At 43.2% G+C, this 17,451-nt stretch overlaps 1 protein-coding gene across 1 annotated transcript in view; it reads right to left on the bottom strand.

Annotated features, from left to right (window-relative positions):
• Window positions 1-2,618: 2,618 nt before the first annotated feature.
• Window positions 2,619-17,451, bottom strand: part of LOC100695531 (voltage-gated potassium channel subunit beta-2) — a 166,576-nt gene continuing 151,743 nt past the window's right edge. Inside the window, exon 15 of the mRNA XM_019355599.2 lies at window positions 2,619-3,166. Coding sequence (XP_019211144.1) covers window positions 3,077-3,166 — 90 coding nt within the window. The 3' untranslated portion in view covers window positions 2,619-3,076. The remainder of the gene's footprint in view (window positions 3,167-17,451) is intronic.

Genomic DNA, 17,451 nt, shown 5'->3' with positions numbered 1-17,451 from the left:
GCGACGGGAAGGCTAACAAAGGAACCCTCGAAGCATTATGCTAGCTTTATAATGGAAAGACAGCACTTTATGAAACGAAAATGTTTTCTTTGTTGATAGATTGTGTTCTCGGTGCAATTTATTTGTTGGCGGACTGTAAGCTGAAAGCAGACACAATTTCTGGCTCCCAGATTTTATCCGAAACTGTACATTAACGAGTTTTTTACTGTTATACAAATGCAACCGTCGAAATAACGAATAGAAGAAAATTCATTCATTCTTACCTTATACTAATTGTGGTGCAGGCCAGTGCAGTGCATGAACTTATATGCCTTCTCCGGTCAATTCCAATGAGCTTAAATGTAATTTCCCGCTCTACTGTACAAGACTTATGAGTGGTTACCTGGAGGGATGTACCACTCTGAGAGGGGTGCTACGGAATAGTCCAAGTGATTGCTGCTTTAATTTCCTGGTAAACTATACATAAATGGCATGTTGACATGATTTTTTTAAGCTGGTGAATTGTAACTAGACCAGAAATCATTGATAACAAAAGAACATTCAATCTACTTTTTCTGGTACTTTATACCCGCTGAGTTTCAACACAATTTAACCCTCAACTACAAATCAATGGCTTTTTGATGGTGACCTATAGGGATGTACCACTGTGAGAGAGGTGCTTCGGAATAGTCCAAGTGATCGCCGCTTTAATCTCTGGTCAACTATAAATAGATGTTTTTTCTACGTTGTTGTCACCTGGTCGACTATAAATAGATCAAATATCAATGACAAAGAAACAATGGTAAATCAACATTATTACAACGTCATTAAAGTTTGACCATCGATTTACCACAGTATTTAAATGTTGTTTCAACATTGACATTTCAATCCTGACCATAACGATGGATCAGATGAAAAATCAACATCAATTGAATGTCATCTTGCTATCTAAGTGCTGTTCTTTTCAAATGGCCTCACCAGTAAACACTGCTGTATCCACCGGATTCCAGCCAGAGTGGATTCTGAAGTCTAATAACTTAGAGTCTAATAAAATTGTATGGACTGATAACATCGGGTGAATAAAGTTACCCAGTCGCTAGCTGTGCCATTACCCAGCATACATCACTCCTTCAATCAATGCAATAGCCGATACAAAAGTAATGGCCTGTAATTAATTTATCTGCTGTATCTGCTGTTTTTCAGCTAGTTGTTTACATTATATAATTTATTGTGTTTAGTAGACGTCACTACAATGTGATTTCGGAAAAATATAAATACACGGACAACAGGCTCTTCGGCGGCATCTCTTGTCGTCAATAAACAACGTTTAGGGAGCTCTATAGTATTAAATAAGATTACCCTGTACGTCAATTCTCGATGCGAGGGGGGTACCCGGTGCGTCGATAAGTGAAGCAGAGGGTGCCTGACCATGCGTCGCACATTTGACGAGTTAGGAGTGAGAATGTGTTGGATGCAGAGGTAAAGATGAGGTTGATCTCTGTAGAGATCCCGGAAATACGGCTTCACCAGCAGCTGACAGGCAAGTGGATGATGGGTCCAGCTAAGGATACAGAGAAAATCCAAAACATGTGTTGGCCATAGTGCACACCGCGGAGATTAACAAACACCTTACCACTCAGGGAGGCAACAATATTCCGACACCAGACGTCTGGCGCGCTGCTCCTAAATAAAGCTCCATCAAATGACGTCTGGTGTACCGCCGGTGTGCCAGCATCCCGTGACGTCCCACCTACCTGTGCTGAAAAAGGAAGCAAACCCATGACACCACACCAGTGAAACCCCATCAAATCGTTATAGTTAAGGAGCTATAGAATATACAAATATTTATTGTAATTCATCATGCATACTGCATATTGAATTACTATAAGTTTAATACTCTCATTGGAAACGGTTTCCAGATTCTTCTTCTTCTTTTTTTTTTTTACTATTTACCATCTTTCTTTGGAAGAACCTGAAACAAACACAAAGCATTGTCATGACTTCTAAATCTTTTATTATTATTTTTTTTTTCATTTTCACAGCAGAGAGCTTTTTACTTGACACTAGAGGGAAAAATTAACTTCATAATACTGGCATTCAGGTGCTCACATAAACCACAGCAGTGATACTTTTTAAAGATCCTACAGTAGAAGGTATAGATAATTCAATTCAATTTTATTTATATAGCGCGAAATCAAAACAACAGTTCCCTCAAGGTGCTAAGGGAAACAAACTGACAGTGGCCTGCAAATGCTTTTGCCTTCAGATCCCAATTTACCTCGCTGTCAGTGGATGATGCGAGGGAATCATTGTGTTACTTGTTTTAATCCTAACCCTCAGCCACCCAAGCTATTAAGATGACTACAAAAGATAACACACTCACATGTAAAATATCTTTCAGTTCAGTTCAAATTTCATAATTAATCAAATTGCAATGGAATTACAAAAGAGACTTTAAAAGATGGTAAAGTTACAAAGATAAAGTTATAGAAAATCTTAACAACTACATTAAACAAGAATTGCTATAAGTATAAAACTGTAATATTTAATTAGCATGAACTCAATCATATTTATGAATTTCATCAGAAATTCATCAGGCCCATAATATACCGCACTCATCTTATAAACTAATATCAATAAATTGAAATTCAAACGTGAGTAGGAACTAGTCAAAGGAATCATGCCACTAAACAGTTACTACATGTATTGTGCTCAGTTTCTTTTCAGGCAAGGTGTTTATGTTTTTCATACAAATGTAATCCATTTTGCAAATTAAACTTTTTTTTTATTACATGCTCAGTTATATGATGACATTTAAAACAATTCGTTAGTACAACTCGACCCTAACTTATATTGCATGTGATTTTTTCATGTGTTAGTGGCTTAGTTCAAGACAGTGTATCTATTTTAGTAGGCATTCCATACTGCTGAAGTTCATTTTATTAAATGGAAACAAGTGCAAATACTGATGAAGTTGGCACAACATTTTACTTGCTTATATCTTTCTGACAACAGTTTCCAGATTTATTTATTTTTTAATATTATTGCCAGCTCTTTCAAAATGTGAGTATAACTTCTCAGTTTATCTCAGGGACTTCTAGGATCTCGGTTCCTTTTTATTATACAGCTTGTTTCCCAAGATGCAATCCATCTCAGACACAATGGAAAGGGTCATCTTTGGAAGAACCTGTAAAACAAACACAAAGTATTACCATGACTTATAAATCTTTTATTATTTTTATTAGTTTTTAATTGGTAAATGGTAAATGGTAAATTTAGTTTTTAATTAAAGAGCTTTTTATTTGATTCTAGATAGAAAAATTTTGTATTGTGATATAAATACAGTACAATAATAGCAAGAACTCCAAGATTCAAATGACTACTACTTGGCAACTAAGAAATTAGGAATAGTAGGAAAGAAACACTTGCTTTTAAGGGGATAAAAAATAAACTTCTGGCAGAACTAGGCTCAGGAAGGGGCAGCCATCTGTCTGGAGTGTTTGGGAATGAGGGAGTTAATACTTAGTTGATCTAGTATTATTCCTTCTTTGTACACGGTAAAATCTAATATTGTGTTTAATTAAAAATATTAAGTAGACTGAACTCAGTTTATATCTATTTGTTATTAGAACTCAGTTTAAGTAAGTTAACAGAACTTTTTATTCAAAAAACTAATCAACTCAGTTTATTTGAGTTGTTTTAAATTAGAAAAACTATGTAAGCTGCAAATTTTGCTTCTCGGTGTGGAAGGATAAAATGATATGGTTTGAAAATGCCATGTCACTACTTTCCTCCTCCCTAGCTCAGATTAGTCACATGTTCATGGTGCCCGCATTTTTTTCTGGAATATGTTGAGCAAACCTGTAGAAGCTTTAGCTTAGGAGATTATTTTTGGCATTGGTTTGATTCTTTACGTGATACACTGATTTGGTGAGTAAATGTTTAGTCTTATTCAAACTGTTTTTGTGCCTTCTCTCAGTTTAGCATCAGGTTTATGAACTTGCTAGCTAGCTAGTGATAGCCTAGCATTGCTGCTGCATCTTGGCTCATGTTACTTAAAAATGAACCCCACAGCTTTAAAAGCCTTATATAAAAATCTCTCAGTGAAATTTTCTGTTGATTGTTTGAAATAGAAAATTGAGAAACTACTAGGTAAGAGCCCAGACTAAACTTTTTTGGAAAGTGCAGCTGTTAGGGGGCGGGGCTTGTTTTTAATCCATATAAACTTTTACAACATATGAACTATATATTTTTAACCCCTGTATTTTTTTTTTTTTTTGAATGCTTTGTGGTAGCTTTTTAGCATCTATGGTATCTATTAATGTCAAATCTAGCCTTTCTTCAGCAACATAAGCAAACTGCTTTTATATTTAATGAAGATTTCTGGTTAATTAGATTTTAAATAATAGTAATATTAATAATATTAACAATAGTATTTGTTTTGTTAAAAAATGTGTTTAGACACAAGTTTTGTTGTGAAAGTCCAGAACCATAAACCAGATTGGTGGCCTGTTAAATGGTTAAAGTCTATGGTCCAGTTGAAAGGAAGTTGGAGAACCTGGGAACCATCATCTACAGCTATGGGGTTGAGCGGTTTGAGGTAAAAAAACAATAGTCAGAGACAGCAGAAAGGCCCTTTAAACCAGTTAAGGTCCAGGAGACAGCGGGAAATTGACAGATTAGTGAAAGAGTGAAGACAACTGAGGAAACAGTGGAGGGGGGCCAATGAGACAGAAAGGGAGGGACTTACTGCCCTGCAGGAGGAAATAAAGCAACAACTTAGTAAGCTGCGAAGAGCAGAACACCTCAGACGACAACATAAGAAGAAAGAACGGACAAGGACCCTCTTCTACAGCAACCCATACAACTTTGTTAAGGGCCTTTTTGTTGAAGAGAAGAGCGGGTGCCTCAAAATGCCCATAAAAGACCTGGAAGATCATCTGAGGAAAACTTAGTCAGAGGGATGAACCAGTTACCATTCCAAGTGATATGCCGCCTATCCAGGCACCTGAACACCAAATGGACATAAGACCACCTACATGGAGTGAAGTGGTGAAGGTAGTGAAGCAGGCAAGAGCAGCATCAGCCCCCAGGACCTAATGGCATTTCATATAGGCTCTATAAAAACACCCCATGAGTCCTCAAATACCTGTGGAAGTTGATGAAGATAGCGTGGCAGAAAGGAGTGATTCCAAAGGCTTGGCAAAGAGCAGGAGGTATTCTGATCCCTAAGGAGAAGAACTCCTCATCTATCAGCCAGTTTCGCCAGATCAGCCTGCTGAACGAAGAGGGAAAGATCTGCTTCAGTGTCCTGGCCCAAAGACTATCTACTTTCCTGCAGATAAACAACTATATTGACACATTAGTCCAGAAGGCTGGCCTCCGGGGCTTCTCTGGATGTCTGGAGCATGCCAGCGTCATCTGGCACCAGATTCAAACTGCTAAGAAAGAACAAAGAGACCTTCATGTGGTTTTTATAGACCTTGCCAACGCCTTTGGGTCAGTTCCGCACAAGATCTTGTGGATGGCCTTCAACTATTTCAGCTTACCAAACCACATCACAGGACTGGCCAAGACCTACTTTCAGGATTTACAGTTTTGTGTGACAGCTGAGAACACCACCACAGCCTGGCAGCACCTGGGAATTAGAGTTATGACAGGCTGCACGATTTCCCCTCTTGCATTTATCATGGCAATGGAGTTGGTCATGCGGCCATCTCGGTGGGTAGTGGGAGGTGAGAGACTCAAGAGCGGCCTTCATCTTCCTCCCAATAGAGCCTACATGGACGACATGACCATCATTACAACAAAACCATGTACTAGGCGATTGCTACAGAAGCTCCAGGAAAACATCCAAAGGGCAAGAATGGAGTTTAAGCCAAGCAAATCTCGCAGTATCTCCATCATAAAAGGAAAACTGACAGCTGAGCAAATCTATATCAGTGGAGAACCAATTCCAACAGTATTACAGAAGCCCATAAAGAGCCTGGGACGGTGGTATAATGCAGACCTCAATGATACGTTGCAACTAGAACAACTAAGGCAGAACGTGGCTAATGACCTCAAGTGGATTAACAACACTGCACTCCCAGGGAAACTGAAGCTCTGGTGCTTCCAGATTGGGTTATTACCCAGAGTACTGTGGCCATTGACAATGTACAAGGTCTGTTAAGGTTGGCTGTGTGGCAGGCTGGCAAGGAGGAGTGGTGGACCCAAAGTGCAGACTCAGACTCAAGGGATGAACTCAAAATACTCAGCTTTATTTGCTGGCACAGGGAAACAAGCATACAAAGCAAAGCAAACTAAACTAAACTAAACTGGGAAACAACATAAACTCACGGGAAACACAGGGAGATCCACACAGCATGGGGGACGACGCGACACTGACTCAAAGAAACACAGGGTTTAAGTACACTGGGAAGTAACGAGGGGAATGAGACACAGAAGGAGGGCACAGCTGGGAGAAATCAGAACTAACGAGACAAGGAAGCAAAGCAGGACACATTCACATAAGACCCGGACCTTCAAAGTAAAACAGGAAGTAACACAGACTGAACTTACAGACACAGACTCACAGGCAAGCACTACAGAGGGAACAGAGGTGGAAACAGGGCAGACACAGACACTGACTGGACACGAGGATATAGCCGACAGGGGAGACAGCAACTAAGGATAACACAGAGACATAAACCATCAGACAGAACTTCAAAGAAACCAAAGACTAGAAATGATAAATATAATAAACTCAAAACCCTGGGTCAACGACCCAGGCATCCTAACAAGGTCTCACTCAATCATGCCAATTGCCTAGAGAGGCTAGTGAGCTCCTACGTTAAGAAGTGGCTCCCAAATGCCTCAGCAGCGTTGAACTCTATAGCGACAGGATACTGGCATTGCCTATCCCTAGCCTGGTAGAGGATTTCAAATGTGCAAAAGTGAGGCTTGAGATGTCTCTCACGGACTCCCGGGACCCCATAGTGAGAGGCACTGCTCCCACCCTAGCAACGTGGAGGAAGTGGACCCCGGCCACATCTGTGCTACAAGCCAAATCTGCTCTTCGGCATCATGACGTGGTGGGTCACGTCGAACAGGGCAGAGGAGGATTTGGTCTTGTGGAGCAGTAACACCTCGGCGGCAACAGGCATCTGTAACCGAACGTCGAAAAAAGGTAGTGGAGGAGGTGCGATGACAGGAGGAAACAGCCAGACATGCTAGAGCCGTAGCACTGGCCAAGCAGGGTCACTGGATGAATTGGGAGAGTGTTGAAAAGAGGAAACTCCCATGGAGTAAAATCTGAGGAATTGAGTCTAATAGACTAAGTTTCATCATCCGAGCGACATATGATGTGCTACCTTCCCCAATAAATCTGCAGATGTGGTTCGGAAAGGACCCAGACTGCCCCCTGTGTACAGTCCCAGCCACACGCAAGCACGTCTTGGTTGGTTGTAGGACTAGCCTTATTCAGGGCAGATACACATGGAGACACAGCCCGGTCCTCAGGTGTCTAGCTGAGAAAGTTGAGCGCAAAAGAAAATCTATCAACGCTTAACCTTCCATGAACCAAGAGGAGCGTCAGTTCTCCTGAAGGGAGACAAGCCGAGGACGAGCCCCTCAACCCCGGGACCTGAGCCCGCTGAAGGTTGCCAGGGATTGGCAGATGCAAGTGGACTTGGATCGGAGGCTAATTTTTCCCACAGAGATCAAAACAACTACTCTGCGACCAGACCTCGTCCTTTGGTCTACCTCCCAAAAAATTGCATATATCATTGAGCTGACGGTACCATGGGAGGAAGCAATTGAGGAGGCATTTGAGCGTAAGAAGCTGCGGTATGCCTACTTGGCAGCTGAGGCAGAGGACAGAAGCTGGAAGATCAAGGTGCGCCCTGTGGAAGTGGGGTGCAGGGGCTTTGTTGCCAGTATAACAGAAAAACTGCTTAGAGAGATTGGGATCAGAGGAAAGGCACAACAGCAGGCTATGAGAGAACTGGCTAACACTGCTGAGAGGACCAGTCACTGGCTATTGCTAAAAAGGGCTGACATCACTTGGGCAGCTAAGGCAGTCAGCTAACCGCAATACACATGCCAAGGATTAATCAACCCGTGGTGGGCCTACCTCAACAGGGGGCGTCAAAGGGTAAATCATAACATTAGAAGTTTTGCTGGTTGACTGATACAGCTGTCTTAGGGGCTCCTGGGGACTGTGCAGTTAACCTAATGGTAGTGAAACTAAAAGGAGGAATGAAAGAATAGGAAAGAAAAATGTTCCACTCTTCTCCCCTCTGCTCTTCTTCCATTTTCTGGTAGGCAGTGGGGAGGAAGCGCGTACAGCCCGATCCGGCGGGGAGGTGTGGGAAGCCAGATCAGGCACCCCCCTTCCAGCTCTCCTCTCTGCTCTCTCCTATCTTATCTGACTTACTTGTATTACTTCTCTCTATCACCTTTTCTGTCCCTTTGAAGAAATGAGGCTCCATAAATGTTAAAGAGGTAAGTATTTCTCAGATGCATTGAATAGATAGACTAAACTGTAGAAAACTAAACTGTAGAAAACTAAACAGCAGAAAGAAGAACAGAAATAACAATTTTAACATAAACCAGTGACACACACCGGAGCCTGATCAACCCTGGCAGGGCCTCCTTGGATGAGGGTGTCTAGTGATAATGGCCGAAACACCAGATGAATCCAAGGTCCACTACTGACAATGTGTCCCAAGTTTTAATATGATAATTTAGATCAGATCTCTAATCCTTAAACCTAACCAAGGACAAATGGCAGATTAGCTTGGGTAAAAGCACGAAAGTCGAGGCACACAACAATGTGTGCCGCTGGTAAAGTTTCTTGGCTGCTTTTCCTCATAACAGCCATCCCGCAAGATTTTCTCCATTTAAAGCAATGCATTGTCAGGGATTGTAACATTTAGTCCCTTTACTGAATCACTATGTTGGCTTTATAGTTGAAAATAATTGAGCTTGTTCTTCTAAAGAATTAATTTAATTCCACAGTTGAATCATCAGAAACATTTTGGGGTTGCATATGTTACATATAAACACTGCCATATGTTTTATCTGGTCATTGTACTTAGAAACTTTATATATTGGAAGTTTGCTTTTAACAAGCATGTAGTGATTATATTTAAATTAGGTTGTTTAAAAAAACAAACACCACACATTTAGACACAGTAGTAGAAGGTGTTTTTAAATGACTTTTTTTTATTAATAAGTACTGTATGAGCTAGTCTAATTTGGTTGTATGAGGTCTACATTTACCTTCTGTGTTATAAGTTGTAACAGTTTCACAGCCATTAAGGATCAAATCAGCTTCTAAATAATTTTATGGTTTTTCTCCCTCTGCTTGCTTCTTATTGTCTTTGGGGCTTGGGACCAGCACTCCCCACACTGCATCAAACCCTTACAAGTCTAGAAAAGGAGGTGTTGGACAGAAAAACATCAACTGTGTGGTAAGAATTTTGGTTTTCCAATATATTAGTAATTGTCATTTATATTGATCAGAGAAGTTGTTTCTTTACTGATCTTTTCCTGTCTTCTGTTATCAGACTTGAGTTATGACTGCTCTATGCTGTTGCTGATGACTCCAGTTAATTCTACAAGACATGCTGTTTAAGTAAATACAAACAACAACAGTTTGGGTCTGCATTACTTGAAAGATCATATCCCACAAATTTAGTTTAGAGAGTCCACACTGTCTACACTGTATAAAGTGAAGTCTGCAAGTTTTTGAACAATGAGATTTGTTTTGTGCCCAAATTATCCTGCATCATCAAAATGAAAAGTTATTGGCCATGTTTGCATAGCCCATTTTAAAAATATCCGGTCATGACATTACTGTGTGTCGGGTGTCACCTCTGCAGTGGGGAGGGAGCCTGAGATTGTCTAAATTGGGGTCTTGTCACGGTTCTGCTGTCATTTTGACCCATCATTTTCAGTTTCTTGTATTTTGGTATTTTCCGGTATTATGATTTATGTTCTGATTCTTTTGTTGTGCTGTTTTGATTGTTATTATTCTTTCAGTCTGTCTCTCAGTGTCAAGTCCACGTCTTTGACATAAGACCTTCAAGTTAAAACAGGAAACAAGAAACAATTTACAGTGTATTCAATGTTACCGCCCCCTGTCTCATTAGCCCTAATTTCTCCCAGCTGTGTTGCCCTTCTGCTTCCCATTCCCTGATTACTCCACTGTGTATTTAAGCCCTGTGTTTGCCTTTGCCCTCCGTCACGTCGTTGATATTTGCTATCCTCCGTATGCTTAGTGTTTGTCTTGTGCTTCTGTTTAGTTTCTCTGTTCCAATTCAGTCCTTCGTTTCTCTGTTCAGAGTTTTGTTTTTTGTTTTGTTGAATTTAATTTATTAAGAGTTTTTTATCAGCAATAAAGCTACGCTTTGAGTTTTAGTCCTGTCTTTGAGAGTCCTGCATTTTGGGTCCACCTTTCCTGCCTGCCTACCACACAGCCTATCATTACAGGTCTGTTCAATAGCAAATGCAGAAAAAAATGTTTTGAGAAAGGAAATAAGTTGGTGTTCTAAAGAATATGATTGTTCAGAGGTAAGTGACGGAAGTGACGGACAAGGTAAGCGACTCATGTTGTAACTGACGTCAGACGCCGGAGATTTTGGCGGAAAATTAAAGCGAATGGTAGTTTAGAATTGAACAAATTCCTTTAAGCTTCAGTATTACCAAATACACTTATCAATTGTCTTATAACTAACAACATTTGTCTAAAACATCTCCAACACCCTGGAGAACAACGGGGATAGTTTAGAGGCTCTTCAAGATTACATTGATCAGTGCTTCCAGGATCTCATAATGAAGAAGGCTCAGAGTGCATCCTCCCCGGCCAAATCTGAGACGCCGTCGTCGAAAAGATGTCGCCCGGCAGATTCACCCTGCACAACATCGCCTGCCGGCAAAGATATTGCCGACATACTGGAGTCATACTGGAGATTCTTCACCGGGAATTTAAATCCTTGCAAGAATCCCTGGAGTTCAGCCAGCAGCAGGTGGAAACGCTCGCTGCTGAAAATGCCACGCTAAGGGAGTCGGTGAAATGTCTCACAGAAAATGTTACCCAGCTAAATAGAGAAAATAAAAAAATAAAAGAGACAGTTATTGATCTACAAGCTCGTGGCATGCGTGATAATCTTGTATTTTCTGGTATTCCAGAAGCCGCTGGAGGAGACGCGGAGACTATGGTGAAAAGCTTCATCAAAACCCACCTGAAGCTGAAGAGGACACGGTGAAGAACATCGCCTTCGATAGAGTGCATCGCATCAGCCCCATGCGGGCTGCGACCAGGAGACCACGTCCTATCGTGGCCAAATTCGGCCACTTCAAACAAAAGGAACAGGTGAAAAGTCACGGCAGGGAATTAAAAGGAACAGACTTCAGCGTAAACAACCAGTTCCCAAAAGAGATCCTGGAACGACGCAGGGTCCTCTTCCCAATCCGACGCGGCTTCATCCAGAAGGGCTCCTGCGCTGTCATCGCTGTGGACCGGCTCTACGTGGATGGACAGCTTTACTGCGACCCTGGCATCACTCCGTGGCTGTATTAACTTCACACCAGATAAGAATCCGCTACACCCTTTCCCTGTCCACTCACACTAACTTGCATTAACATCTGTTTAACTTACCAGTATCAAATCGCATCTTAAGTGTGATATCATAGCAGAATTAACACCGTCACTCTCCGTCAATGGTCTAATTGGAATGTTTCCGGGGTTTTTTCCTCTCGTTTTTTTCCCCTCTTTTTCCCCCTCTTGTTTTTATGCTGCTCACCCTTGTCCTTGGTTTCTTTCTTTTTTATTTTCTTTCACTGCTTCGATCACCTGCTTCCAGACTCATCCACAAACAATATCCTTTATTTTGACATTATATGCACAGCACGATCACGCACAATCATGTGCTCAACGGCAGCACATTTACATCAATCAGACAGCGCACACAGACATATAGGATACACACACTTAAGCCAAGCGTACTCATATTAGTAAATATGCACACACATAGTCAGACTCAGGGAGCATCTCACCACACATTTTTTTTCTCTCTCTCCTTCTCTTTATTTACGAACAAGTGATGTATTCTCTCCACCTGTCTAAGCGACACACACAGCGTACACCCCTAGTTATACACAACATCTATGGGCGCACTAAGGTTTGGTCATGGAGGTCATTGTTTACCAATGCTGGGTGATGCCGAAAGGCTTCATCAGATATTTAAAGTGGCCTACGTGGGTGTTGAAGGTGGTCTTTTATTCATTGCCCTCCCGAATCTGGATAAAATGGTAAGCATTCTGGTGATCTAACTTTGAAAAATTGTGGCTTCCTGCAACAGCTCAAAGGCAAAGGACAGCAATGAAAACCAGTTGTTAACTTGTTGTTAGTGGCTATCTGATTGAGACCTTTAATCACCAGCCTCTCCAGTTGATTGGCATGATTAAGCGAGACCTTGTACATCGTCAATGGCCATAGTGTTCTGGGTAACAACCCGAACTGAAAGCACCTGAGCTTCAGTTTCCCTGGGTGTGCGGTATTGTTAATCCGCCTGAGGTCATTAGCCATGTTATCAGAATCAGAAGACTTTATTTATCCCCAAGGGGCAATTAACAAACAACCGAGCAGCATACGTTGAAGATAGGACAGGCAATAGGAGTGAAATAATAAATACACAGAATATACAGTATATACAGTTTTAAAATTACACAGTTTTAAAATTAAAGTGACTGAAGATGAATAAATAACTGCAAGTGACTAAAAGTGAATAGTGTCAGTAGCGTAGGAAGAGTGTAGTTTATGTTTATGGGTGTGGGAAATGTTCTTATCAGCTGGAGTTAAAAAGCAGAGTGGCTTTGGGGACAAAGGTGGCTCTCCTCCTCTCAGTCCTGCAGGAAATGCAGCAGAGGCCTCGCCCAGAGGGGAGCCATTGAAATGCAGGGTGAAGAATGTGAGAGGGGTCGTTGATGATTTTGGCTGCCTGTCTAAGGGCCTGTTGGCTGAAAACTTGGGCCAGAGTTCTGACAGGCAGTCCAATGATTTTAGAGCACACTGATGCAGTGTGCTGCAGTCTGTTCCTGTTCTGAAGGCTGAGGGAGTGGAACCAGCAGGTGATGGAGAAGGTCATGATGCTTTCCAGGAAGGCATAGTAGAAAGTCATCATGATGGGCGTACTGACTCCAAAGGAGTTGAGTTTCCTAAGGAGGTATAGCCGTTGGTGACACCTCCTGAGAATCTCCTCTGTGTTGGCAGAGAATTTCAGGAGGTTGTCAAAGATGGTTCCCAGGTATTTGTATTCCTCAACTACCTCCACTGGCTTCCCGTGGATGGTGGTGGTGACTGAAGCAGCCAGATCCCTCTGCCTACTGGAGAAGGTCACCACTATCTATGTCGTAGTTGTTCAAGTTGCCTGGTGTCATTGAGGTCTGCATTATACCAAGAAGTCCATCAAGAGCCCCAGGATCTTGATGGACTTCTCTAAGACTGTTGGAATTGGTTCTCCACTGATATAGAATTGCTTGGCTGTCAGTTTTCCTTTTACGATGGAGATGCTGTGAGATTTACTTGGCTTAAACTCCATTCTTGCCCTTTGGATGTTTTCCTGGAGCTTCTGAAGCAATCGCCTAGTACATGGTTTTGTTGTTGTAATGATGGTCATGTCGTCCATGTAGGCTCTAATGGGAGGAAGACGAAGGCCACTCTTGAGTCTCTCACCTCCCACTACCCACCGAGATGCCCGCATGACCAACTCCTTTGCCATGATAAATGCCATAGGGGAAATCATGCAGCCTGCCATAACTCCAATTTCCAGGTGGTGCCAGGCTGTGGTGGTGTTCTCAGCTGTCACACAAAACTGTAGATCCTGAAAGTAGCTCTTTACCAGTCCCGTGATGTGGTTTGGTACACTGAAATAGTTGAAAACCATCCACAAGATCTCATGTGAAACTGACCCGAAGGCATTGGCAAGGTCTAAAAAGACCACATGAAGGTCTCTTCGTTCTTTCTTGGCAGTTTGAATCTGGTGCCAAATGAGACAGGCATGCTCCAGACATCCTGAGAAGCCCTGGATACTGGCCTTCTGCACTGATGTATCAATATAGTCGTTTCTTTGCAAGAAATATAGAAAGATAGTCTTTTGGTCAAGACACTGACGAAGATCTTTCCCTCTACATTCAGCAGGCTAATCAGGCAAAACTGGCTGATGGATAAGCCCATAGATGAGTTCTTCTCCTTAAGGATCAGAATACCTCCTGCTCTTCGCCAAGCACTTAGAATCACTCCTTTCTGCCATGCTACCTTCATCAGCTTCCACACGTATTTGAGGATTCTAGGGGTGTTTTTATAGAGCCTATATGAGATGCCATTGCATCCAGGGGCTTCTGCTGCTCTTGCCTGCTTCACTATCTTCTCCACCTCATTCCATGTGGATGACCTTATTGAATTGAATTGAAAGCCTTTATTGTCATTATACATTGTATAAGGAGATTAGAAACAGCTCTAAAAAAAGTGCACACGTGCTTTAGCACATTATAAAAACTATATAATAATTTAACTATACACTTAATATAAGTATAAATACACAGTGCAGTACTGGATGACAGAGACAGACAGGCAGAGAACTGATGATATTTCAGTGCAGATTACTTTTTGCGCTAGTTTGAGTTGAGTATAGTGATAGCTTTGGGGAAGAAACTATCCCTCAGACTGTTTGTTCTGGCCCATATGAATCTGTAGCGCCTGCCAGAGGGCAGTAGGTTGAAAGGATAGTAGCCAGGGTGGGTAGTGTCCTTTAAGATGTTTCTGGCCCTGCTGAGACAACGGGAGTTGTTGATGGCAGACAAGGAGGGCAGGGGGCAGCCGATGATTTTTTGTGCTGTGTTTACCACCCTCTGCAGTCTCTTCTTGTCTGCCTCCGTGCAGCTGGTGTGCCACACTGTCACTGCATAGGTCAGCAGGCTCTCGATGGTGGATCTGTAGGTCACCAGCAGCGGGGTGTTTAGTTGCTCCTTCCTGAACACCTTTAGGAAGTGTAGCCATTGCCGGGCTTTCTTGAATAGGGCCATGGTGTTAGCTGACCAGGTGAGGTCTGCAGAGATGTGGACGCCAAGGAATTTGAAGGACTCCACTTGCTCTACACATTCACCGTTTATGTGCAGGGGGGCAGGAGCAGCTCTGTTCCGTCTGAAGTCCAGCATGAGTTCCTTGGTCTTGGTGATGTCAAGTGCCAGGTTGTTTGATGCACACCATTCTCCCAGTTTCAGGACTTCATCTCTGTAAGCCACCTCATTTCCCCCTGTGATCAGCCCCACCACTGTTGTGTCATCAGCAAATTTGACAATGATCTTCTCTGGGTGGGCGGGACTGCAGTCATATGTGTAGAGGGAGTAGAGTAGTAGACTTAGTACACAGCCCTGGGGAGAGCCGGTGCTGAGAGTGAGAGGAGAAGAGAGGTGAGAACCTAGTTTCACCCGCTGGTGTCTGTTGACCAAGAGGCCATTTATCTAAGAGCAGGTGGATAGCAGGAGCCCCCGGTTGGCTAACTTGGTGATCAAAATGTCTGGCATTATTGTGGCTGAGCTGAAGTCAATAAAGAGCATTCTGACATAGCTCTCCTATTGTTCCAGGTGGCTCAGTGCTGTGTGGAGTGCAATGGCTATGGCGTCTATGGTAGATCTCTTAGTCGAATGCGAATTGACAGGTTCTGATGTGCTCCAGAACCAGTTTCTCAAAGCACTTGGTGATGACAGGGTGGCTGTAGCTCAGGTGGCAGAGCAGGTCAGCCACTAATCAGAAGGTCGGTGGTTCGATCCCAGGCTGCCTCCTGGCTGTATGCCAAATATCCTTGGGCATCCCTTGCCTACTGGTGGTGGTCAGAGGGCCCGGTGGCGCCAGTGTCGGCAGCCTCGCCTCTGTCAGTGTGCCCCAGGGCAGCTGTGGCTGCAATGTAGCTTGCCATTGCCAGTGGGTGAATGACTGAATGTAGTGTAAAGCGCTTTGGGGTCCTTAGGGACTGAGTAAAGCGTGATACAAATGCAGGCCATTTACCATGACAGGGGTTAGTGCAATTAGACGGAAGCCATTGAGACTGGTTATGGGTGACTTTTTGGGGATGGGGATGATTATGGTAGATTTCAGGCAGGGTGGAATGACAGCTTGTTGAAGATGTCAGTGAAGACCTGTGCTAGCTGCTCGGCACATGCTTTGAGGACCTTCTCAGTTACTCCGTCGGGACCTGCAGACTTCCTGGGGTTCACTGCACAGAGTACATGCCTCAGATCCTGTGCCTCAAGAGTGAGTTGGTGGTCGCGAGAGGCTGGTGTGGGTTGTGGTGGTCGTTCGAATGGTGTGGCTGAGTGCTGTGTTTGAGACTCAAAACGGGCAAAAAAGATTTTCAGCTCCTCCGCTAGTCCCGCATCTGAGTCCCCAGGTGACACAGAACATCCTTTGTAGTTGGTAATAGTCTGTAAGCTTTGCCGCACCTGTCTGGGGTCGTTGAGATGTTCCTCTATTCTGCTATTGTATTCTGCTTTGGTTGTCCTGATGCCCCTCTTTAGGTTGGCTCTAGTGGTGCTGTACAATGCTCTGTTACCCGACCTGAAGGCTGTATCACGTGCCCGGAGGAGCATACGGACCTGGCTTGTCATCCAGGGTTTCTGGTTCTGGAACACCCGGATGTGCTTTTCCACAGTGACGTTCCCAATAAAGTACTTGATGTAAGTGATATCTGTGAATTTTGCCAGATCTTCATTGTAGAAGGCATACCACTGTGTGTGTTCAAAGCAGTCCTGCAATTGGGGGAGGGCGACCTTTGGCCAGGTGGTGATGGTCCTCTTTATGGGCTTTGTTTGCCGGCTGAAGGGGGTGTATGCTGGGGTGAGGAACAGAGAGAGGTTGTCTGACCGGCCCAGGTGGGGGAGGGTTACGGCTCTGTAAGCATGCTTGATGTTGGAATACACATGATCCAGAGTGTTTTCCCCTCTTGTTGGGCGTTTTACATGTCGGTAACATTTTGGTAAAACAGTCTTGAGATTTGCCTTATTAAAGTCCCCTGCTTTGATGTGGATGCCATTAGGATGGGCACGCTGGTGAGAAGTGATGGCATTTAGCAGCAGAGAGAGAGCTGTGTTCACATTAGCGTCCGGTGCTATATAGACTGCCGTGACTATTATATCACTTAGCTCTCTAGGCAAGAAAAAGAGTCTGCAGCTCACCGTCATGAACTCCAGGTCAGGAGAGCAGTATCTGTCCACAACAGTGTTGTTGTCACACCAACCTTCGTGCACGTAGATACTGAGTCCCCCTCCTCTGTTCTTCCTGGAGTCACATTTCTTGTCCCATCTGTGTAACATGCGGCCTGCTAGCTGCACCGAGGCATCCGAGATTTGTGAACGTAGCGAGGTCTCTGTGATGATAAGCAGGCAGCAGTCCCAAACATAGCGATTTCCAACCAGCTGTATATCCAAATC

The sequence above is a fragment of the Oreochromis niloticus genome, linkage group LG20, assembly GCF_001858045.2.
Source record: "Oreochromis niloticus isolate F11D_XX linkage group LG20, O_niloticus_UMD_NMBU, whole genome shotgun sequence".
NCBI classification, from domain to species: domain Eukaryota; kingdom Metazoa; phylum Chordata; class Actinopteri; order Cichliformes; family Cichlidae; genus Oreochromis; species Oreochromis niloticus.
Note: the sequence above shows the minus strand (reverse complement) of the source record. Positions and strands in the feature narration are given on the sequence as shown.